Source organism: Catharus ustulatus, chromosome 8 (genome assembly GCF_009819885.2).
Source record: "Catharus ustulatus isolate bCatUst1 chromosome 8, bCatUst1.pri.v2, whole genome shotgun sequence".
NCBI lineage: Eukaryota > Metazoa > Chordata > Aves > Passeriformes > Turdidae > Catharus > Catharus ustulatus.
The window spans coordinates 18,204,947-18,229,384 of NC_046228.1; the positions used below are offsets into that span (position 1 = coordinate 18,204,947).

The following is a 24,438-nucleotide window of genomic DNA, read 5'->3' on the forward strand; positions in this document are numbered from 1 at the left end:
TTAAATTTTTAAACAAACAAGGCCCTCAATTTCTTCTCCTATTAAATGCAAACATTTTCTAATGGATTGAATTGAATAAACAAATTGGTGTATCCAGAATCTGCATTTTGGTCACAAGACTAATTTATAAAATTTCTACAACTTGAAAAAAACATTAACATGTAAAATGTGGTGTGCCAAACAAAAAAAAAATAAAGCTATGCCAAAGAAAGACTATATTTGCTGACCGTTTTCTTTGTATCCCATCCCTAGGATGACCTCTGGTGCTCTGTAGTAACGAGTCACTACATAAGGCGTCATCATAAAACTAGTTCCTGCAGTTCTGGCCAGTCCAAAGTCAAGAATCTTCAAAGTGCAGTCTGACTTTACTACTATATTACTGGGCTTTAAATCCTTTAAAAAGAAACATCATATATGACTGCTAAGACAAGCACAAAGTACTTTGTGGTTCACATTTTAAAAAGATAATATTGCTAACATTAAATCCCATGCACACAACTAGCTTATTGCTATAACTGCAGCTTTTTTCCCCTTGCATTAATTTACGTGCATTCAGCAGATTACAGAATTAATTCCTTTATTGTGCTTGTAGATTTATACAGTAATTAAAGAAGGAAACTAAAACCAGCATTACAAGATATTAGCAATGTCTGAAATAAATTGAGGTTAGTAAGAAGTGTTAGCTCTGAGGAAAGGTCTAGAAACTGCTCACTGGAACAATAATCATTACTACAATGCAGAACACAAGTAAGATGACAATCACTTCATTCAATAATCATCCTGATACAAGAATTACTAGAATTATAATGAATGTAAAAGGTTTATTTGCTAGTTGAGGTTACATTACCTTTTTTGAAACAATATATTTCTCTGAACAGAAAGGAAATCTCCATGTCCACATGGTTTTAGTTTCCAATTTAGGACTTGGTTTTATACTAAGTTTGGCAACCAAACCCAAAAAGGCACCATTGAAAAACTGCCAAAAACTAACAATCGTTAAACTGGAGGAGAAAATGCTGACACAGCTCAGATCATTTTGGTTAGCAACATGGTAACTATTCTCTTGACCCCCTATTGACAATAGTGGCTTTGCAACATTTATTTATACAAACACCACAGAGGCTTTCTCTCTCATAGCCTCAGCAGGACCTTACACTTGAATGTCACAAAGTAAATATTCCAGAGTACTTCAGAATAACTTTGCAATCATAAAATCATTCACAGCACGTAGGACAACACAGATAAGACTAAGATACTTCCTGCCCACACTCTACTGAGATTAATGAGAGAAAAACCTGAGATGTGACAGAGGACTCCAGCACTCGAGCTGCAAGTATTTAAAAAGTAGCCCTATCTGTCATTGTTTCTTAAAGACTGAAAGGTGGATATCTACAAGATTTATGTAGTTTTCATTTGTACTTGGCTTTCAGCAGTCTCCTTATAATGGTAAGAAAACTGCATTAGAGTGGAAACAACTAAGAGAGTTCCAAAACAACAGAATTTTAATGACTAGTTAAAAGTTTTGCATATATACATATTCACACATGCATTTCCACACAAAGGTTCTGCAGACAACTTCAGCTTAAAACATTCTCAAACACCACAAATTAATTTAAGTTCTATAAGGCCTTCTTATTTAATATGCATGTTTCAGATTCTGTTACAGTCTTTTTTATTAACAACTTTATTTCTGCACACTACTATTATTTTCGGGATGCTCATTGCAGAACACCAGGTGCATGCTCATGGTATTAACTACACTCATCCTTCCCAAAGCTGCTGGATTAACACTCAAAATGTTAAGAGATCTTCTCTTTGCTTACCAAATGCTGTCCATCCTTATTTCTGAACACCATGTAGCTGTCATGAAGCCTAGGATCAAAATGATGAATTGACTTACACTACATTCAAATTCATGCGGAGATGCAAATCCTGCGTCTGTTAAATATATCTTCTGTTAAATAAATAGAAACTCAAAAACTCCTTTGGGAGTGATCAAATTAATTAGGATGTATAAATATAACTGGAACCTATAGCTTAAAATCTCTCACTGAACCATGAAAATGTAAAATGTCAGTGCTTAAGAAAAAGATTCTTGCATTGCCATCTCCCCATTAGCCAGACAAGGAGACAGGGACATCTCTGGAGGGTAATTCATGGTTTCTGTGGGCTTTTCTCTTTCTAAGAGAAGATTTGTGAAGGGCTTCTGTAATTAGGCCCCTTTGTGAAGTACTCAAAATCGGGCAGAATTCAATGTTTCAGAGCCTCCATGTGAGACTAATGAGACACTCTGTGTCCCTCAGAAAGTCAGTGAGGCACAACTCCGCAATGCTGATCATTCATCCTCAGATTATGAAATATAAATGAAGGTGTACTCCTACACTGGCTGGAAATTGTATCTCTGCAAAATGTTTGGAACACAGTAATGTTGATTTGCCAACATCTGTTAAAGTCAGTGCAAAGTTACGGTCAAATCTTTACTCATTGATGCGGCAACTAAGTTTGCCCTTACAACTTCAAGGTGAAGTTGACTGAAACTCTTTGTGTTTGATCTCAGCTTTGTTCCATACCTCTAGCTCGCTATTAAAAAAAAAATCACTTTTTTCTATGGCAAGTAGTATCCAGTGCTGTAAGGCACATATACAGATTTTTGTGATTTCAGTCATTCAACAAGCTTTGAAAAAGTTACTAAAATGCTGAGATTACCACAGCTTTGCTAGAAGCTGAAGTATCCAGTCAAAAAACATGTGAAACTACCAACACCAAAAAAAGCTAAAGTAGAACATTAGATTCACAGCCAGAATGCTCATTGGGCAGTCACAGTAGCTCAGGCTATGCTGAAGAAGTTTCAATAAAGTAGTCAGCTTTGGACATTAAGGACTGGTACTGAGAGTCCAGAAAAGTGGTACAAAGAGTTATCACTGCAGCCACACGGTCTGTGTGACACTTCCCTTTGTAGGATATCTCCCTTGTAATCCAAGGTTTTGTTCAGTTTCCTCCACAGAGAAACAAAACTTTGATACTTTGCACCTTGAAGTAAAAAGGCACAATGCACACAGCAGGTAACACTGTGCCTGAATATACTCAGTCTTCTAAAAATCACTAAGAAGGAACTGTCAGCTGAAAATCTGCCAGGAAGACATGCAAGTGAACTGTCCCTCAAAAACATCTGCACGTGTCCTTTAAAAGCATTCATGCATACATATGGTGCTATTTACATAGCAATTGCATTTAGTTCATCCCTGTATGATAGGAAGCATCTCAAAGACTGAACCCATATTTACAGACGCAAGAATTCTATCCTCAAAGCTGTCTTTATGCTTGCCCAACTACCTACTACCTAAGCAGCTACTTATTTTCTGCAAATGTAAAAATGTTAAACTTATCCACAACTTCTACAGGATCAATGCCCACTTCAGAGGAGAACAAACCACCCTGAGGCAAGTACACTTTTAGAAGCTCCCTTAAGCCTGTGCTAAGATCCACAGAGTGCCATTCTTACTTTACTTACTCTAGCAGTCCAAACAATATACTCTTTTCCAAAACTAAAAAAGACCTAGAAAATCCACAGCATTAAACTTGCATACCTAAGTATTGAAGAGGAAACAGGAAACTGCATGCAAACCATTATTTCAGACCCACAGATGTTCACACACATTAGAACACCACGGACTGCATAATTTCAGTCATAGGCAATACAGTACCACAACAGTAAGTGAAACAACCTAGTTTTGCCCAGCATTCCCAGAATAATGCAAAAAGTCCAAGTGACCTATCTCAAATGCCCACAAGCAGACCAAGCAGCATCAAGTACAATACCTGGCTGCAGGCAATGCTTCTCCCTCCCTTGCCCATCTCTTCCAATACAGCACTTCAGGGAAACTGCATGCAAGAAGGAAGGTTTCACCTTCATTCTCTGAGCTCCTCACTGGAATGAAGCAGCTGATGAGTACCTGAACTAACTGAGCAAAAGGAAGCAGTATTTGCACATTCATACTGTATTTTCTATTCAAATAATTTTTCCTGTTTCCCTAGGAAAAGATGGCACACTGAACAGGAGTGTCAGATTGCAGATCCAGCTTGCAGACCATTCAACACCTCAGTCACAATGTGGGGGACCACTGATCTGGACAAGCATCCTAACATAGCAGTTCCTGTGGTAGTGCACAGAACTGCCATTTGTGATTTGCTTTCCTGAGCACATCATGAGGAAGACTGTGTCTGAAATCATCCCATATCACTAAGGTTAATTAAATCTTTTCTATTGCTTCAGAAATGAAAACTTGTCCAACTCTTAAAAAATTCACAATGAAAAATGCAGTACTACAAAAATACAAGCTTACAATTTCCCAAACCGACAAGATTATACTTGAAAAATTATAACCAGAAACTCTCAAGCAATCTTTAATCTATATACCAAATACATATGAGCTGTTCAACTTGAACAGGCAACTTTATATTCAAATTCTCTTGACTAGATTGCAACACACACATGCCATGTAAAAAGCTATGCCTGTGAGTGAATGATTTGTGACACAAAGGTGTTATCCAAGTTCCAATTACAAGTCTTTAGCATCATCTTCTTACCTGGAGATTTCAGATACTTATTCATTACTTTGCTAGTAAAGGAGCAGAAAAAATGGGCAGTTCTTTCAAAAGATGGGATTTCAGGTTTGGTTACCAAAACAATAAAGGCAGAGATGCTTATAGATATCGTCTCCTGACATGACTGCTAAAGTAGAATATTATGCAGAATTAGAGGAGGTAATGTAACTCACTGCAAAAATCTGCAGTTTGCTCTGTGCAGATCGTTATCAAATAATTTAAACATTCAAAAGGTTCATTTCAAAATTACCCTGAGAAAAGGTGTGTGATTTCCTTCCAGCTTTCTCTCCCTGCCTATGGGACAGGCTATGAAACACCCTTCATGCTCCTATTTCTAACTTGTTTTATCTTTTAAACACTCAAGATAAAACCAAGTGCAGCGGAAATTATACAGTTTAGTTCACTTACCCTATGAATAATCCCAGCTGAATGAAGATGTTTGATACCACACAGCATTTGATAAAGAAGATAGGACATTCGTTCATGGTCTAGCTCCATCTGAATCACTTGGCAGAGATTTGCATCCATGAGCTCCATCACTATGTAGCTTATGAAAAAAAAAAAAAAAGAATAATCTGATAATATTGGCAATTTACTTTATTCTTTCTCTTGTTCATATTTTCATATGAATACTTTAAAAATAAATTCACAGGTTTAGCTCAAATCTGACTTACACATCTTGAAATTCTTCCAGGGATTTTTGTGGTGTGAACACATTCAGTAGGCCGATTATCTGCAGGGAGGGGGAGAGGAAGGGTAATTGGACCACAGCAATAGCAAAGGTGCAGAGTCAACATTTCAAAATTGGTAACTATTATTCTGATATGAACCTCCTGGTATACACTGATGCTTAAGATGCTCAGTAGCTCAACCAGCCCTAACATGATGTAAACAGATACAAATCATTTTGGAAGGAGTATTTTCCTCCACAAATCACATAATCTAAAGACACTCTGTGTCTTAACATAATGATGCTCAAATCTTAAAACCTAAGGAGCTTAGTCACTCTTCCCATTCCTCCTACTTTCAGTTTGAAGACCTGGTAAGATTTTTTTTGTACACGAGGAATAAAAAAATTAAAACTTGATGAAGACTCCCTAAAAGATACCACTTTGCCACTAACAGAGGTGAAGAAACAACTTCATCCAAACAAAAAGACAAGTTCTTACAGATGCTTTAGCACATTTTGCATTAAGAATGGATGGGATGTACAGAACAAGGCCAAACTACTGCTCATCAAGAATCAGGCAGGCTTGCAATAGTTTATCATCATACAAATTATGCTATTAGGTGGAACACCCTTCAGAGAATCCACATATAAACCATGCCATCTGAGAAAAATTACAAAATTTTCCCAAAAAGTTACAAGATAGAGTAAGTTTCCTATGACACTCTCCCTCCCTAGCAGCCAGGAGAAACTTTATCTTCCTGATGGGGGATTAAAAGAGAAGGTAAAGAAGACTGCTCACATCTGACTCTGAAGGAAGAAAATGGCTAACACCAGCCTTCTGCAGCTCAACTCCAATAAATTTATCACCTATTTGCTCTCCATTTCTGTGATCTTGTCTACTGCATAGCTTCATAAACACTGGACAGCTACTGCTGTAACAGCACAAGATTCTAAACTCATTCATGAGCCGGGGCAAAAAAGATATTACAGTCTATTTCTTTTTTCTCCTCTGTGTTTAGCAGCAGCATGCACTTACTAGCCATAGTACTCTTATTTGACAGTTGCTTGTAAATTTTAGCAATATAACACTGACTCCCATGCTGAATTTGAAGGGGGTCTTTAAAGATTGGGTAGGTATTAAAACTAGCCAATAACAGTTCTTCTACAAGACCCTTCTGTACTTATCATGGAGATAAACCATGCAATGAAAATCTCCTCTGAAGTCACTTTCCAGACTTTTAGAAAGGATAACCTCCCAGTTAATTCTCCAACATCTGAAGCAGCACCTGCACTCACATTTTTGTGATTAACGCACTTCATAAGAACAAGCTCTCTGTAGGCTCTTTTAGCGTGGGTTTGGTTCTGAAACGGTCGGCTTAACTTCTTGATTGCAACATTCCGCTCCAGGATGGCATCATAAGCTGCACTGTAATTAAAAACAACATTATTACATCTCTAGTGTCAAGGTCCTTTAAGCTGTAGCAGTTGCAAACATTTTCAGCTAATTTGTATCATGCCTGCAGAAAGCTCAAATTTCCAGTGTTATCCAGGTTTAGGAACGTGATATAGTAAAGTGCTCTTGTATGCTGAGTGATTCAAAATTTAAAAATATTTCCTAGCTTCAGAGCATTAACACATGACAATCTCTATAATATAATGCAGTATTTCTGCTTTCAAAGATACTGAGTTCTTGCCACTCACTGGCACTCAAGAACAGACCATCTAAAAAAAGATCCAAAACACTTCAAACATAAAAAGTACATCAATTTTACATAAAATCTTTACATAAAATCTTCACACTAAAAGGGAGAAGGCAGGAAAAGTAGGTTACAGGAAGGTCACATGCTTTCACTTATGTAGTTGCTTAAGATCCTGATGACAATGACAGCATCAAAGTCAAGACAAAAAAATGTTAAGAAAACTTTAGCCTCTAGATGTCACTGGCTTTAACTTGGTGATAAAAAAATACCATTTTGTTTGCAGACTAACGCCAAGATTGTCGTACGATTCAGTGACACAGGCTGTTTAACTGATGAAGACTGTTATTGGAGACAACTCCCTTACATATCACATTTCCATGACAGGAAGGCATGGCTTGCTTTTCCTGTGAGAGCTAATACAACAGCTGACTGCCATGCAGACTCAGGAAATATTTATCAGTTACTAAAAAAGTCCCAGCAGGAAAAAAAATTATTTTCTTGTCTCTTCTCAAGAATAGTACTCAAATCAAATGAAGACTATCTGCCAGTAAACAGCAGCAATTTATTATTAAATTATTATTATTATTACATTATTAAATCCAACTCACTATTTTAAGAAGTGGATTGTCTATGTAGCATGTAGGCTTGTGGGTTTATGATCAACAAAACTTCTAGAAACTACTAAAGAAAAAAATGGGAACAACATGTACTGGTGACATTCTTTTGATGTACATTTTCCACTGTATCTGGAATTCCCCCACCTGGCCCCAAAGATAAGGATTATTTTAGGAAAGGCTACCAACATGGGACTCCTAATATTTAAACTTCTGCATTCTCTGTACATAAGGGCAACCTAGAGCCTGTTTCAGTATCAGGCCATCTACTTAATATTCCTTATCAAGTTGGATCAGTTATTTAAAAAAAAACAACCAACCAACCAAAAAAACAACAAAAAAACCAAACAAATACAAACCATCCCCACTGACAACAAAACCTCCAATCTAAAGCATTGCACTGTATGGAGATACATGGGGGCAAGATTAAACCACAGTCCTCATCTGGGTAAATTGCGATTTAACTAAAAAGGTTTCAATTACCACTAGCAGCAATTACAGAATAGCCCTAGAGTAATCACATGGTCAGTTTTGGGATCTCAGCTCTAGGAAGGGCAATAAACTCAGAAAACAGGCAGTAATAACATATGACTGGCTATTAGAAGGACAGTAATAACATGTAAAGCTTTTATTGGCATTTCTATAGCAACACACTAGCCAAGTAACTGTCTACATCCTCAGCATATTAACACACATGCAAACAAAATTCAGATCAGTTTTTTTGTTGCTGTTAGTTAATACAAGTAATTTTAATTCCAGAAGCTACCATTTCAAAACCAACTCTTTCTAGAGTTGTTTCTTCAAGTTTCCATTAACACTTACTACACTGTTTTATTAATCCTGCTAAAAGCCCGCCTATACCACACATTCTTTTTACACTGATCAAGACAAGATTAAGGCAGTAAAGAGGTGACAGAATTGAGATTATGCTTTCCCCTAACTTTCTCTTCCTTGATGTCTTTGTATTTTTATGTACCTGGTTAACATCTAAATGTCACAATAAATGGAAAAATCTGCAAGGACCTGTGATATTTACATCCTTCTCAAATGTTCAAAAAAGCTTCCAGGAAGGTTAAACCAATATTTCTCTTTGAGATAATGCCACTGCACAGGAAAAAGTGCCTACAAGCAGCTAGCTGTCAACACCTTAAATCAACTGGACACCTTACAGTCCACACAGCAGAGCTCTTATTCCAAGAATGACACTGTCAAGTCATACTTTCACAAACTGCATCACAAATCCACATCTGACAGCCAGCAATCCAAATGGTCACCCACTGGTATCAAGGACTACTCAGGTTATGAAACTAAGTGAAACAAACACCTAACAAATCATTTCAAGAATTGCAAAATTTTATAGGCAGTAGATATTATACAGAGTATTTCTGGTTTTGTTTCACTGCAAGCAACGTGGTTTAGGATTAGGATTAGTTTCTTTATCTGGTTTCTTTTTCCCCCATTAATTTACAGGACACAGCACAACTGGCTGAATTTGCACAGAAGGGCATCAGTCCTAAAGCTGAACAGGTCAAAAAAGCCACAGCAACTGCCCTTGCAGAGGAAAAATGGCCATCGGTTACCACTGCTGTTTTGCCTGTAAAAGGTAATTCTCCACATTGCTGCTCTGTAACATACACCACCTCAAAAAACTATGTTAAGGAAACCCAAAGGAATACTTAAACTTTAAAGAAACCTTACCATACTATCCCTTGTGCTCCTGATCCTATTGGTTTCAAATTCTGATACCGTTTCAATACGGTGAAAGTTGAGTCTCCGATTTCGACGCTGTAGAAATTGTTGTCTCGCTTGCTCCTGCTCATGACGGCGACTTGGTTAGTTCACTTCATCCAAAGTTTCCTTCTGGCCTATGAAGAAATAACATTTGAAAAAGCAAGATTTTATGACTATATATAACCTGACATAAGGCAAAACTACTTTTAAGACACACAAGACACTTCCCAAATAAGTCCCAAACGCATACATAAGTTATTTTTAATGTCTGCAGGAGTAAGATGCCATGTGTTTGAAACGTCTTATTTTTAGGAGTGTTCCTAAGGTAAGATTCTAAAAGGTCAAAAATAATAGAAAACCAAAAGCTAACGGATGGTAGCACAAATCTTAGATGGAAATGACAGAAGATCAAAAGGCAGGGAGCTCCACATCATCCAGAGAGCATCATCCAGAGTCCTAGCATCCCTTCATACACATGCGCAGCAAGGGAGCAGGGCTTGGGCCAGACACTCTCCAGAGACCCCATGTTGCATAATTCCATAAATAAAAGAGTGAGAGAGCATGAACTAGTCTTCTAGATATTGCAATCATTAAAATATTCTTGTGTCACAACCACCAGGGATACCTGACACTGATATGGAAACACATACACTCCATCAAAGCCAGAAAAGGAAAACTGGCCTTGTCAGACATCATTCATGAAGAAATGTAGTAATCACAGAGAGAACAAAAGTAAGAAAAATGCATGTATATTCCACCAAAGTCCTCTCATATTAAAAAAAGAAATTCAACTCCTCAATGCATATGTCCACAGGAGAAGAAATAAAATGAGTTGTGGGTTTTACAACAATATTTCTCATTTCTTTGATGTTAACTGTGCACTTTTAACTTTGTCTTTACACAGGTTTTGAGTGTAACTATAAGAGATGCCTAGTAGTGCAAGTATTTGACTAGAAGAATTGTCTTTGTCTCTTCAGAGTGACAGCATACTGTCATCCATTGTTATTAACTTGAGGAACATTTTCCCATATTATTCAACAGTCCCAAAGAGATTCTTGCCTTCCATATGCCACAACAATATATATTTGTTTATTTTAAGCAAGCTTTGAGAACACAGACAGTGCAAATATTGCCTCCCCAAAAAATAACAAATATTGCACAAATAGTATTTAAAAATGCAATACCTTAATTGACATTTATCTCAAAAGAAATGTCAATTTAAAAATCTACTTTCCAAAATGCTGTCAAAACCCCAAACCTCTGTTATAAAGAGTTAACTAAATACCAAAACAGCGTCTCTCAGTATTTTGGCCGTTTTGTTAAAAGTTTCTTTCCCCAGTTGACAGGGGAGGCACAACTGGGCAATAGTGTTCCTTAACAAAAAGAAAAATCTGTATCCAGACCATACTGGTAGGGTGCAGGTCAGCTTACTGGAGTGAGACCAAAAGCCTAATGTCTTAGCAATACATGACAGCAACCCCAGTTCTTTCTTCCCTAACCATCTTACCACTATGTCTTTGGATTCTGCCACTTTCTCAATGCTCTGTTGACAGATGTACTTGCGCACAGTTTTGGAATAAAAATGCCCAACAACATATAATGATAAAACCCCCTGTGAATTAGAGAAAATTTGTTGTGGACAGTATGAAATCACAAACACATTTTTGAAAATCACAAAACAAAGAACCAAGGCACTAATTAATGTAATCTTACATTTGTTCATTGTCAGCTGAGATAAAACCCAGTACCTTGAGTTTATCCACTAAAACTGTTTTAAGATTTAGTGACATTGAACAACGCAGGATTAGCTGGAACAGCTTAGCAGACAGAGTTCTGTTGTTTGGTATCAGCATCAAGATAATGGAAGCTTAATACTTTACTTTGGATAATTCCTCAGAAACAAATGCAGGAAGGACTGCTCCCCTCCTTCCAAGATTTCCAGGTGAATAAACATTTTTCCATTAAAAGTCAGTATTTTGAATAGCCAAAGCCAAGTGTTTAATTGCATTTTCATTCATTTTGGTAAACTTCACAGAATCAAAGAGTGAAACAAAGCAATATATTTTAAGGAAAGGATCTTGAGAGATACTGTTCTCTGAGAAAATAATTCCTTTATAGTAACAGATTTTACATACACACCACACATAGTATCATAACCAAACAAATTGTGGTTATAATTTCAAATTGACTTGAAGCCTTATAATTTGCTGCACATTCAAAACTGTAAAATATGCTTGCCAATATATACAAAGAAACTTGAATTTACTGACAATTTTATAATTCATAATGGTATTTTAGTATACAGCAGCATATAAAAGAACTCAATGTTCATTTTTACTAATAATATGAGGAAGGAGGGAAAGGTATCCCAAAGTGAGGAAGAAATGTCTCCACTTGCTGTAAAATTATCGTTCCTTTTTCTGCAGCCCTACATGGCCTTCATCAAAAATTATCAGTCTGTACTGTGACAGTAAGAGGTACAGTCTCTATTTTAAATGCATGTTCTCCTAGCATAAAACAGATTTACTCAGTGCTTCAGAAGACATGGAGACAATTCTCAGAAAAGTCATTTCTTTTTACACATTTTGTGTGGTGAGTGTGGGGTGTAAATAAGGCACTTGGATGTAATGCACTCAGATCAGCAAAGAGGTCTCAGAAATTACATATGCCTTATCCCTGCCTCCAACCCTCTGGCTTTTCATTTGGCCAGTAATTACAGCTTCCTCAGACTGAAGCAGCCCTGACATCCATCTCCTCTGCACCCCTTGCCTCAGTGTCTAATAACTTCTACACAGTTTTGTCCCTCAGCCATGGAGAGCGTCAGTATCTCATTTTATAAACAAGCTTACTTCCATGCAGTGCTTTGCTCCCACTCAGCTCAGAAGCCCCTGTAACCACCCTTTCTTCATCCCAACAAAGTGTCCTCACAAATGCCTGGTCCTGCCCAGCTCTATGAACACAGCTCACAGAAGAAGGCCAAATACTTTTTTTCCTATCTGTTAATTCTCTGGTGACTTGTCTTATGAAGCCTAGCTTCAAAGACCCATAACACCAAAAATCCAAATACCTTTAAATATTAAAGTAAGTCTAAATTCAGAAACTGTCAGGCTTTTAAGATTCTTACACAATGTATGTGGTGCTGTGTCCTTCATTAAAATATGATTAAGCTTTATCAGATAAATTCGCCTGTCTGAAATTTGACATTTTGTTCCATTTTCTAGCAATTTTGCAGAAGCACACATATGGAAAGAAAAGGAGATTAGAGACTCCAGATTTCTATTATTAATGAGGAAACTAATAATACATTTGTCCCATTAACTGTCAACTTGCTGGAAGAGTGTCAACTGTCAGCATGGAAAGAATCCCACAAAAAACTTCAATTTCTTCTCATACATCAACAATTGTGCCTTTCCCTGAAAATACTGTACCTAAGTAAATTACACTACATGGCAACCTTTTACTGGTAGCCTGCAGTCAGTCAAGATAAGGATGTTTCAAACTGAATTCTAAGATATTCCTGTGTGGTTACTACTTCTTCGTATTGCCATAAGTACAATTTACCCAAGAAAGCACAACAAAAATATAGGAATTGAAAGTAACACTATATCCAGAGCGAAATCCTCTAGGGGATCTGCAAGGCTGGGTGTAAATTTTATTCTGAATTCACTAAGAGCAGCTACAGTTCAACAGTTCCTCAGGAGACTTCAGGCGGTTAACAGCTTCCACGCCTCAGTTCTGTACAGCCTGACATAGTTTCAAAAACAAACATGGATGCATGGAACACAGAGCTCCATGAAAATGCAAGTAGCATTTATCTATGAAAGTATCATGGTTAACTTTAAAAAGTATGGACATTTATGAATTATTTCACTGACACCTCCTTCACCACAAGTGAATACTACTAAGAATGAAGTTTGACCAGAAGTATTCATTCAACTTTAAAATAAGCATATTTTTAAGTAACCACGTTCATATCCAAATATGCACATCTTTGTCATTTGCTTCTGCTTAAAGAAAGGCATGTACCCTTCCAGTACAGCCTGAACATATTGGAGAAACAGATAGGTTTGGGATAGAAAGGTACCATGGGAAAGGGAGGAGCTAATTCTTTGCTCATACAGCTTTCAATTTAAAAGCCCTACTGCATGGATGTTAAAAACCTTAGAAATGGCCAGATTAAAAAAAAAAACCACCAAAAAAACCAACAAAAAAACCAACAAACCACAAAAACTTACAGTGATAAATTATATAAACATAGAAATATATTTGCTAAACTTGTCTTTGCAGAGTGTATCATTGATTTCTTTAGAAGGCAGAGAGAGATGGCTTGATACTCATTCCAGACCCTGTTTCATTTAATGCTTTTTCCACATAGAATAGCACTGGTCAGTGCTCTAAAGGGGCCTCCTGAGCAGGAGAGCTTTAACTCAGAAAAGCACACTCTGAAGTGCAATGAACAGAACGTGTCAGGACCAGAGCTGGCCCCAGCGCGGCTCCATCGAGGCTCAGAGCTGTGCAGAGCTCGTGGGACAGATGGGTACCAGGCCTGTCCTCACCATGTCAGTCTGGCTGCACTTGGGCAAGCTCAAACTTTACTTACAAAAATCAGCCCAGGCTCATCTGCGCTAGGAGTCCAAGAAGTGTAGCTGAAACAGCAGGTAATTAAAAACTTGCTCAGCTCATGGGCTCCTGATTAAGCACAGCAAGTTTATATATCCACAATTAGAAATTAATTGGAAAACCATGTGCTTTCCCCAAGACATCTGGGTATTTGCCTTCTGCACACAGCACCAGGAAACAGTATTTTCTTGGCTATGACACCTGCTAGCCTTCACATCAAATGCACACCAAGACAGTGCTTTTAAAATCAGAAACCACTTTGAAAACAACACAATTACGCACAAGGTTCCTTCACCTAGGCAGCGACCTGAATGCATGCATTCCAGGCACACAGAGAAATAGAAATGGAACAGGTCTTTTGAAAGAAAGCCTCTATCACTTTAAACAAGAGCACAAAATATTTTACAACCTCTTCTGCGCTTTCCCATCACTAGAGATACTGACAACGAACAGGAAAGCCTCAAAGGTTGCATTAAAAACTGACAAACACCATACAATTGAGAGGTATCTCTTCTGTTCAGACAAAGAAATGGAACCCCTGTGATAATTTTGCCACTAGGGACATAGAAATAGAATAGAATACTGTCAACTTGAAGGATGGAGAAACATTTTCTCTGTACAGCTCAGTATCTAAGACTGCTCTTACATGCTGGTTTATACCTTCATTAGACAAGACAACATGAAAATCCAGGATTCGACCTATGCTGTAATGCAGAATACCTTACTCTAGGAGTATCCTTTTATGTAAGAAATTATACATATTCAGCTTATTTCTACTGCAGGAAGAAGTACTCTGAGAAGATATTTTCATACCCTAGTACCCTGAAATACAATAAAATGTAAGAAATTAGAAAAACCACAGATAGGAAAAACCATCATTAACTACAAGTTTTGCATTCAATCAGACTTGGTTTTCATGTTTGTGATTTCTAAAGCAATCCTCTCCTAAACAGGCAAACATCAAGCGGGCATGGTCTTGGAAGAAACTTTGGATGCTTAGCCAGCAAACAGTCTTTGGGGCAAGGCATATCTGAGGTACAACACAAACACCAACTAACAGTGATCCATCTACATGTGCTGGAAAAACTGTTCTACAATGAAAGATTACTATATGAGCTGCTCAGAAGTAGGACTGACAAAAGAAGAAAAGACCATGACAGTCAAAGAGATGCAGAAATGGAAGAAGGTGATTTTAAAATAAAACATTCACATCTATTAATACATTTAATAGCAATATGATCAACATAATATAACAACATCAGTTACCTACCAATGATGATTCAGTAACTTCATTTAGAAGGCATCTAACACCATGAAAATAAATGTTCTGAAAGAATCTGTGGTTGACCTAGAAAAATCCAACAGTCCTTCAAGTACATGCCAGTTCACTACTGAATACAAAACAAATGGACATTGTATATAAAGCTCTTGCATTAATGAACTTTATTTAATTTCTTTGTGAAAATACAGTTCACACATAGCTGATTTGCATGCATCACATGGTTTTGAAAGCTTGTCTAATTTTCAGCTGTCATGTTTAAAGGTTTCTGGACACCTGCTAAATGGATAGTAGAAACACAGCCTAGTTTTCACATATGCTTGCTTCAAAGGCTCAAATTTAAAAAACAAAATAGTTGTTTCTAAAGGTAACTTCATAGCTCATTCAGTTAGTCTCAGAAGTAATTATGGTTTTAACGTTTTATTTGTCCATGCTGCCCTCGAAACTGAATGTTGTATTTTGCAATACTTCCAGCTCTGTTAAATATTAATGCAGTTAGAGCATTTGGAAAAAGGAGTTAACATTAGCTGGGTGAAAACTGCAGCAATATATTACTAAACAATTACCATGCCAAAGATGTCTAAAAACCTGAAGCTTAGTCTAAAGTGGAATATTCTCACTGATGACTCTAGGATTTGCATGGCTTTCAAATTATGTTTTCACAGATCAGATGGTTTTAAGCTGAATGACCTCCGCAGGGTTGCCTGAGCTACTCCTGATGCTGAGGTGTGTTTAATGAGGCCTCCAGCAGATGTGCACTGGCCAGGGCAGTGCCTCTCCCCTCAGCTACTGCACCCCTGCACCACACAGAACTCTGCCCTGCTCACACCACTCACAGGACAAGTGGCACAGCACAAATTCAAAGTCTACAGCTCCGATCTCAGCAGCTACTTTTTGCTTGCAACTATTAAACAAAACCACAAATATACTGGAGTGATTCTTGTATAGCTCAGGTCTGAAGCACAGCACAGCTACATTTCTTAAAATAACTACATTTTAATGTATCTTTTGCTCACCAAGAAGTCAAACTTCACTAGTTACAGGTGCAGTAAAGGTGAACACTAGATCTCAGTGTTCACCAAGAATAGTAATACTGAGGTTGGGTAAACTTGCATAAACAAGGGCATATTAAGATTTCTATGTTATGACTTGCCTACTGCTTTCAAGTTCAAACAGAAAAGGGTAGTGCCACTCCAGTTTACTCAAAGACAAGAAATTTAAGGCATATTTAATTTTTTTTAAACTTCATGACTGTAACATTTTTAATAGCCAATTTTATATGGAGAATTCAAAGCCAATTACTTGATTTCCCAGAACCTGTTGAGTATTTAACAATAAACAAATGGTTTTCTCCACTAAAGATGATAATTTCAGAAAAGATGACAGGTTTCGTATAGAAAAATAAATTTGGCTGTAAAGTAAAATATTACTGAGTACACAATAGCAAATGAAGTTTAAGAAAATGTAACATGGGCTGTTTAAACCAAGGCATTACTTCACTGGTTTGGCAAATATTGTTGCCAGATTGATAAACCTCGTGCAAAGATTTAGAGCTCTCTGTGTTAATCTAACTCTGTCCTCGGTACAATTTAACAGGGAACAACTATATAGAGTCCTAAATTAATAAAAAATGAACAAAATCCATTAATATGAATGCAACCCTTGCCATAATTTATGTTTGCAGTTTATAGGTTCACACAGTGACTAACAGCATGCTCCAGCTTGATCACATGATGACTGTTTCTAGTCATCTAGGAAACTACATAGAGTTTTCTTCATATGTATCTGCCATCTCACCTTATTAAGACAGTTACTGTAATTTGAGGAGTCTACTAGAAGGGGAAGACATATAGGGAAATAAGCCACCACTCCAGAAAGTCTTTTCTTGGCTAGTAGTCACCTTATTGCAGTTTCCATAAAAGATCATCTATTTGAAGGCAGCTGCAATGGACTGAACTTAATTATGAATTTCAAAAGTCACCTGGAGGCCCTTTAGTAACACAGAGGTGCCTACCAGTTAAACAGCACAGGTTCACAGTGTCTAACAATGTGATTTTAATCTTCACAACTGATGCCTTTCCCCAAATACCAGTTCTGTTTAGAACAGACAAGTAATCCTATTACCTTACCTAGAGGGAGCTTTCTTGACATGCTCAGCTCCAGATATAAGTATATAAAAAGCATAAAGAGCCTCAAGAGTCACAAGGTCTTACAAGTTTTCACCCTGATTACTAGTGATTTCAGATTTTTTCAAGATCCTGAATCAAAACAGAAATAAATATTTAAAATTTACCAAGGAGGATATAAAGACAAAAATAACAAAGCAGAGCCTGAATTAGTAGAAGAACATCTGGGTGGTTTTTAACCCCATCTGTAAAACACACAATGAGGATGATGCAGGAGATTAGAATCCAAGTGCCCTGAGGATGAACTGAGGATATTCTAGGGAAACACCAGAGCTACTGATAAATGCTGTTCAGTTTATCAAAAAATCTTCAAGACACTCCATGCTCATTCCTCTATTTTTTCCTCTTACAAAAACAGGTGAACTTTTTACCTTTTATAATGTTGTAGTAGCATTTCAGGAGCAGGAAAGCAGAAAACTTCTTCATAGAAAAAACAACCAGCAACTTTTTCCCTTTTGTCTAAACTACACTTAGCAAGCTTCCTGCATTTTAAATCTTCCCCATCCTAATATTCATGTGCTTTATAAACTACAACGGAATGGGACAAAATGAGTCCCTAAAATTTCATATCAACTGAAAGGCAGCTTCCAGAGCGGAGACAGAGTAGGAGTCATTAAAAAAATATATACATACAACAAAAAAGGTGCAATCCTTTTTTATGTGTGCAAAAACTACATGGTTTTTCATCTTCATTAAACTGACCTGCTGCTTCTTTTAGTTACTTTAGTTAGCCCATGAAGGGGTTGTGCCAGTAGAGCACAAGTAAACAGCCTGATCTCCAGCCACCACTAGCACTGGGAGCTTCCTTGTTTGCTTTGAAGGGAGGGACAGGAGAGGGGAATTATTACTGGCAGCCAGGCAAGAATCTCTCCAGGAAAGAGGAACATACTTATTTCCCAAGCAGAGCTCCCAGTAGCAGCTGCTGACAAATGCAGCCCCTTGAGTTTTCCTTTTTCATGCTGTTACCCAGCCTCTCTTGAAAAAGCCAATTTCACTGACACTGAGGACAGACATGCTCTGCAGTGTCACTGAAGCAGGGATGCCCCAGGGATTATATTTGCAGAGTTAGTCATACAAACAGGAACTTGAAGCTGGCATGTTCTCCAGCACTTCCCCCATCAGACTTACCTGATCAATACTATAGCATTTCATCAAAAGTAAATGTTTCCACTAAAGACTCCACTGTTTTGGGAGCCTCACCCCAAATGGTTTCAAATATCACAATAAAAGTTTAATAACAAAATCAGGAATGCGCTCAAACAGCTAATTTTCAACATCATGTTTTTTGTACCAGTGCTGGAACTCCCTGCATCAAATTACATTCAAACACTAGTCAGCCTGAAATAGCAATCACTCACAGATGCAGTCACCAGTGCCAAACTAATAACAGCTGAACCTGAAATTAGGGAAATCAGAAGCTGGAGACAGGGATTTTTGTATTAGACAACAGGAACTTGAGCTTTTCCACTTCCATGTCTCAAGTACCTCACTGTCAGAAGTAACCAATGTTTCAGAGGCTTTTTAACTGTAACGATCAGAAGTAACCAATTATTTGGCGGTTTTTTAACTGTAACAATCAGAAGTAACCAATGTTTCAGAGGCTTTTTAACTGTAACGATCAGAAGTAACTAATGATGTGGAGGTTTTTAACTGTAACAATCAGAAGTAACCAATGTTTCAGAGGGTTTTTAACTGTAACGAAAGACCTGGGACTGGCAACAATAAAATTAAGACACTAACTAGCAGAATACTGATACTGTCTATAAACAGGCAGTGTAGGATCACATGCAGAAAGCCACAAGACACAAGTCCTGTTGTTAGACACTGCACCAGGTGAGCCATTTCCTAGCACTGCTGGAGCAGCTGGAACAGACAGAACCACCAAAGCTCCACCAGGGATTTCCCACACTGCTGCTGTGGAGCACAGAGTCAGCATCTCCACATCACACTTCCCTCAGAAGCTCAAAGCAAGCATTTATTCAAACCAAGTACAACACACCAGTATTTTCTCATCCTGCCTGCTGAACCAGGGTCAGCAGCATCAACTTCAACTGCTGAACCTGCATTCACAGCTTCTGAGTACCCTCTGTATACAAATCAATATCACCACACATTTCTAAAGCAAATTCTCATATTGTGAAACATCTCTTGCAAAACATCCAAAATAAGACAATCATTGATGGGACCACTAAAACATTAGTTTTGTTTAATATCAAATCCTATTCATCTGTGAACTGAATTCTTCAGTCAGATAAAGCACATCAATACCTTGCACAAGCAGGATAATGAAGAAGCAAGTAACAAATGCAACCACAGTAAATTACTTACAAACAATTAAGTTTTGCAGCAATTCTCTTTTCAAAATATACATTTTTTTGCTTTTCATCAGCAAACTTCCTGTTGAGAAGATTTCTCTTAATTCACCTTCTTCCTTTTGCACCCACATTTCTCTCCACTCTACTACACTGTCCCATAAAGTCATTAATCTATAAATTACAGCCCTTCTTCTACAAAAAAATACTTTAAAAATGCATATAATAGTCATCCATGAAGAGTAGAGGCAATACTTGTTAATGGCACAGGACAATTAAAGAGACTGCCATAAAGCACAGGGGAAAAGCCTGGTCTGTATGTTTCTGCTTATCTTACACACATGTATTACCTGAACCAGTCAGGTAACTGTTTCATTTCTGGCACTTCGAGCTACTCAGTTTTATCTCTCTTTTGCAACTGTGACTAAAGCAGCTGGTCATAGAAGAAATTATCCAGACTTCTGGTTTAGGGCTTGCCTACCAATTAGGTAAAACATATCTTACAGCCACCAGCAGCTTTAACTCCATCACATGGGAAGTTAAACAAAATTAAGATTCAGAAAACAAAAAAATGCGAAGGTAAGTCAAAATACAGAGACTTACAGTAGCTGGGGGCAAAGAAAGAAAGATGCACAAGTGAATGCATGCTATCAGCTCTGTGAAAAGGTGAAAAGTTGTGCTTGTTTATCTACCATTCCTTCAACCAACTCCCTCTCCTCTAAGCAAGCAGGAGAGTCTGCCAGTTTGTGACAGGGAAATGAAACCTCACATTTCTTCATCATCTGTGATTATTCACACCACGTGCTACCCAGATTTCCAGGTTTCTGAAATACAATATCTTAAAAGACACATAATCTAAATATGAAGATATCTCTAAAGACACCAACATAAACACTTAACTCCTGAAAGCTGCACTAAGAGCTACAAAGCTTAAGATTTACCCAAAATTTATCTGAGGCTTTCAAGTCGATTTTAGTGATAGACATAGTCCTGGTAATCCAAATCAGTAGCAAGTAAGCCAACAACATATACAACTTCCCAGCATTTCTCACAGTCACCTCCTACAACACAGCTGCTCTGGAATAACAGCACCCTCTCCCTGGAAAACCTAATCTACTTTACTCCAGTGTCACTCTGCTGAAATATGGTATTCTGTATTACATGTTTTCCAGGGGGCTGTATTTTGTGATAAGGCTACACGTGACATAAAGCTTAACAAAGGAGGTTGTACAGTATTAATTATTATTATTAAAATTATGTATTTGTAATGGAATGCACTGCAGAGTTCCTCTATTCTTAAATATTCTTGTTTTATTGAGTCATTAGATGTCAGTGGAGATTCCTTTAGGAAAGTATCTTCCATTCCCTTTAAAACAGGTTTTAGATTCAAATGCCAGGAGGCTGTAAATGAGGCAGACAGGCTGCAGCATGCAATACTAAACAGCCTGTAAATTGGCATTTCTAATGATGAAGATTCTCATCCTACCTTTCCTTTTGAATTTTTTTATGGACTCTTGAACTGTGATTTTAATTAACCATGAAGAAATTTATTAGGTACCATTTTTCTAGGACAAGCATTATCAGAATGAGTATATATGTCTACAGAAAAAAATACCACTCTGCAGACTCTGCTGTACTATATTTGATAGGAGAGCATCTCTATGGTTTCTTCAATGTAATGTCACATGAAGCTCACTACAGATTGGTTCCATGATGAATTCTATTATCACAATATATTAAACAACCCGCTGTGTCTTCCAGGTCAGTTTTGTCACAGAAATCATAAACCACAATAGCTTCAACAAAAGAAAACTCGTGTAACTCTACACTTTGGCAGAGAAGCTGGTATGACAACAGATTAAAAGACTATTCTTAGCAAAACTCTCCTTTTCAGAAATAACAGGATAAGACAAGGATCTTCCAATTCCTTAATCCTTTTTCAAATAAAAGATTATAGGAAAGAATGGTAAATAGGGAGAAAAATCAAGGTACGCATTTTATAAAAAGCTTAAAATATTCAGGTTTATTGCAGGGTAGTATCTGTCAATTTAATTTGCTTTATTGTTTTGTTAGGTTTTTTTTAATAACACTCATAAAATCTGAAGTCAGTGAAAATTCAGTAAAGTAACAGTTCAACAAGCTGTTCTATTTTAAGCATCCAATTTAACAGTCAGAAGTGCAATCTGAGTGCCTGCTGCTGGACCCAGAAAACACGTTTAATCATAATCATGCCTGAACCATGACTGAAACTGCTGCATTCTAGGGAATGCCATTCCACATTACCTGATGTAGCTCCCTTTTGGCAGAATCATGTGTCATGGCCCATTCATCTTCCTCAGGTACTTGAAAAAGCTTAACCATACATAACTTGACATAAACAAGAATAAATTACTAATCTGGGCACAACACCATTTCAGCTGACTACCTAAGGGCCTGCTAATTCCCACCATTCCACAATGGCCTGCCTGCATATGGTAGCACTCTGCACAACAACCACTGGCAAAGCAACAAAAAGGTAAAACATCAGCAAAATAAGCTAGTGAATGTAACTCAGATTGCACAAGTTTATAAGCAAAATCCCACTCCAGGATTACTCTCATGGTAGGAGGAAATGCTTGTTCTTTAACCTCTTCTTGTAAGGGAAAAAAAGCATATAAAAGCTAAATGCTCCAGAAAAAAAAAAAAAACCAAATTAAATGGTTCTTGAATTGTTTTGAAGGACAACAGCAAACAAAAGACACCAAGTGACCTAAAATAGTCATTAAATAACAGTGATCAAGAGGACAATAGCTATAGAACATTAGAGGAAGGAAGGATTTGGGCAGCAGCTGGGAAAAAAATTTTCAGAATGTTTTAAAACTACAATAATTTTAACTTTTAATCCCAGCTACTAAAACTTAGAATCCAATTATGAATGTGCTACTTTTGTTAATTCATGCATTTATCTGTGAAATACAAGCAGATTAATGCGCTATGAAATCCTGTCTAAAGTATTTGGCATAAAACACCTCTATAATAAGAGCTTTAGAATGGAACAAAAACTCCAACACATGACAACTCCAGCACTAAGAATTCCTTCAGAGATACCTCTTGTAACACAATACAGTGCTTTGCACAATAATTTCTTGGGAGTGGGGAGGGAAGGAAGGCAGCACATTTCAAAATAAAGCAACTACTTTCTAGGTAATTTGTAGGAACTACACCAATAATTACTAATAGCAGCAGTCTGTTCTGCTGTCCCATTTCTCTTAGACTTTATGCTCTGCCCCAGTGTATGGGGTTTGCATGGCCAGGTCTTGGTAGCAGAGGGACTACAGGGGTGGTTTCTGTGAGGAACTGCCAGAAGCTTCCTCCACACACAGCAGAGCCAACATCAGCTGGCGCCAAGACGGATGTGTCGCTGGCCAAGGCTGGGCCAGTCAGGAACGACAGGAACACCTCTGTGCTAACAGCTTCTACTGAGCCTGGCTGAGCCAGAGATCATTTTCCCACATCAGCCCTCAGTGCTGTGCTTTGCACTGGGAGCTACAGAGGGGCTGAGAACTCATCAGAGTTTTGGCTGTTACTGAGCAGAGCTGGCAGCACCAGTGCTGGCTGTCCAACATTCCCCCAGCAAGGGGCTGGGGGTGGCAAGATGCTGGGAGGGTACACAACTAGGCCAGCTGGCCCAAATTAAAATAAATATTCCTTACCATATGACAGAGGTTGCCAAAGATAGGAAGAGTTTGAGAATTTCCACTCCTTAAATAAGAATATTAGCCTTCAGAAGCACTGCTGTGCACTGTACACTAACACTGGTGGATATGGCGACAAAGAGCTGTGATGAGAAATTTTCTGAAGAAAACTAAGAAAGAATTTCAAATAAACTAAAATAGGGGGAGAATAAAGTAGCCCTCATCACATCAAGGCTTTCTGATTTTCCCACAATGCCACGCTAGCATTAACAAAACCTTTTCATGTACAATATAATCTTATTATAAACTTAACTGTCTTTTTTCTTCCACCATCTTGACACTTAACTGGCACAAGAGCCTTGTAATGCTTTTTAAAAAACAGCAAAAGAAACCCTGTCTATTGTTCAACAAGGATGAGTTTTGCAGTGCTGCAACTGTGCAAATGAAAGTCACCCACTGCTGGAAGGCTTCGCTGCTCGTTAAATGAGCCACTGCCATGCACAAGGACCTTCCTGTTACTGTGTGTCTCTCGAGTATTCACTTCTTGCCATGAAATGAAACAAGTGAACCTAGCCCACATCTCACTAATAAACCTTTTTAGGTTATCATGTTCCCACTCTTCCTTCTGTGAAGGTGACCACGATGTTTGTCACTATCCAAAACAAACTGAACAACCCAAAATTTACCAAGATTTATGCTGGTTAGCATGCCAGCCATTGCATTCACTTTTGCTGTTTCCACAATAAAACTTAACATTAAGCTTACATCTTCAAAACTATGTATTTTTACATGGTACTGCAAGTAAGCATTGTGACTCCTGCTGACTCCAACACCATCTTAGGTGTTAAAGCTACTAAAAGAATACATCTAGGATTCTCAAGGATGTGCCATCCCTAAGATTTCCTACACAATGCTCTCAAGACTCACAAATGAGCAGCTGTATTCACATATCAAAATACTACAGGTTCATACCAGGACAGCTGCTTTTTTAAGACACAGAACACTTACTCTGGGTTGTAACTGTCTGTACTGCTCACCTCACTTTCA

The 24,438-nt window shown here is 37.7% G+C and overlaps 1 protein-coding gene across 7 annotated transcripts in view; it reads right to left on the minus strand.

Moving 5' to 3' along the window:
* MAPK8 (mitogen-activated protein kinase 8) overlaps positions 1-24,438 on the minus strand; it is a 179,974-nt gene that overhangs the window by 14,505 nt on the left and 141,031 nt on the right. For all 7 annotated transcript variants that reach the window (XM_033066309.2, XM_033066307.2, XM_033066306.2 and 4 more), the window contains 5 exons: positions 9,288-9,454; positions 6,572-6,701; positions 5,280-5,338; positions 5,014-5,152; positions 228-393 (listed from right to left, as the gene is read on the minus strand). In XM_033066309.2, the coding sequence (XP_032922200.1) occupies positions 228-393; positions 5,014-5,152; positions 5,280-5,338; positions 6,572-6,701; positions 9,288-9,409 (616 nt within the window). In that variant the 5' untranslated portion in view covers positions 9,410-9,454. The remainder of the gene's footprint in view (positions 1-227; positions 394-5,013; positions 5,153-5,279; positions 5,339-6,571; positions 6,702-9,287; positions 9,455-24,438) is intronic.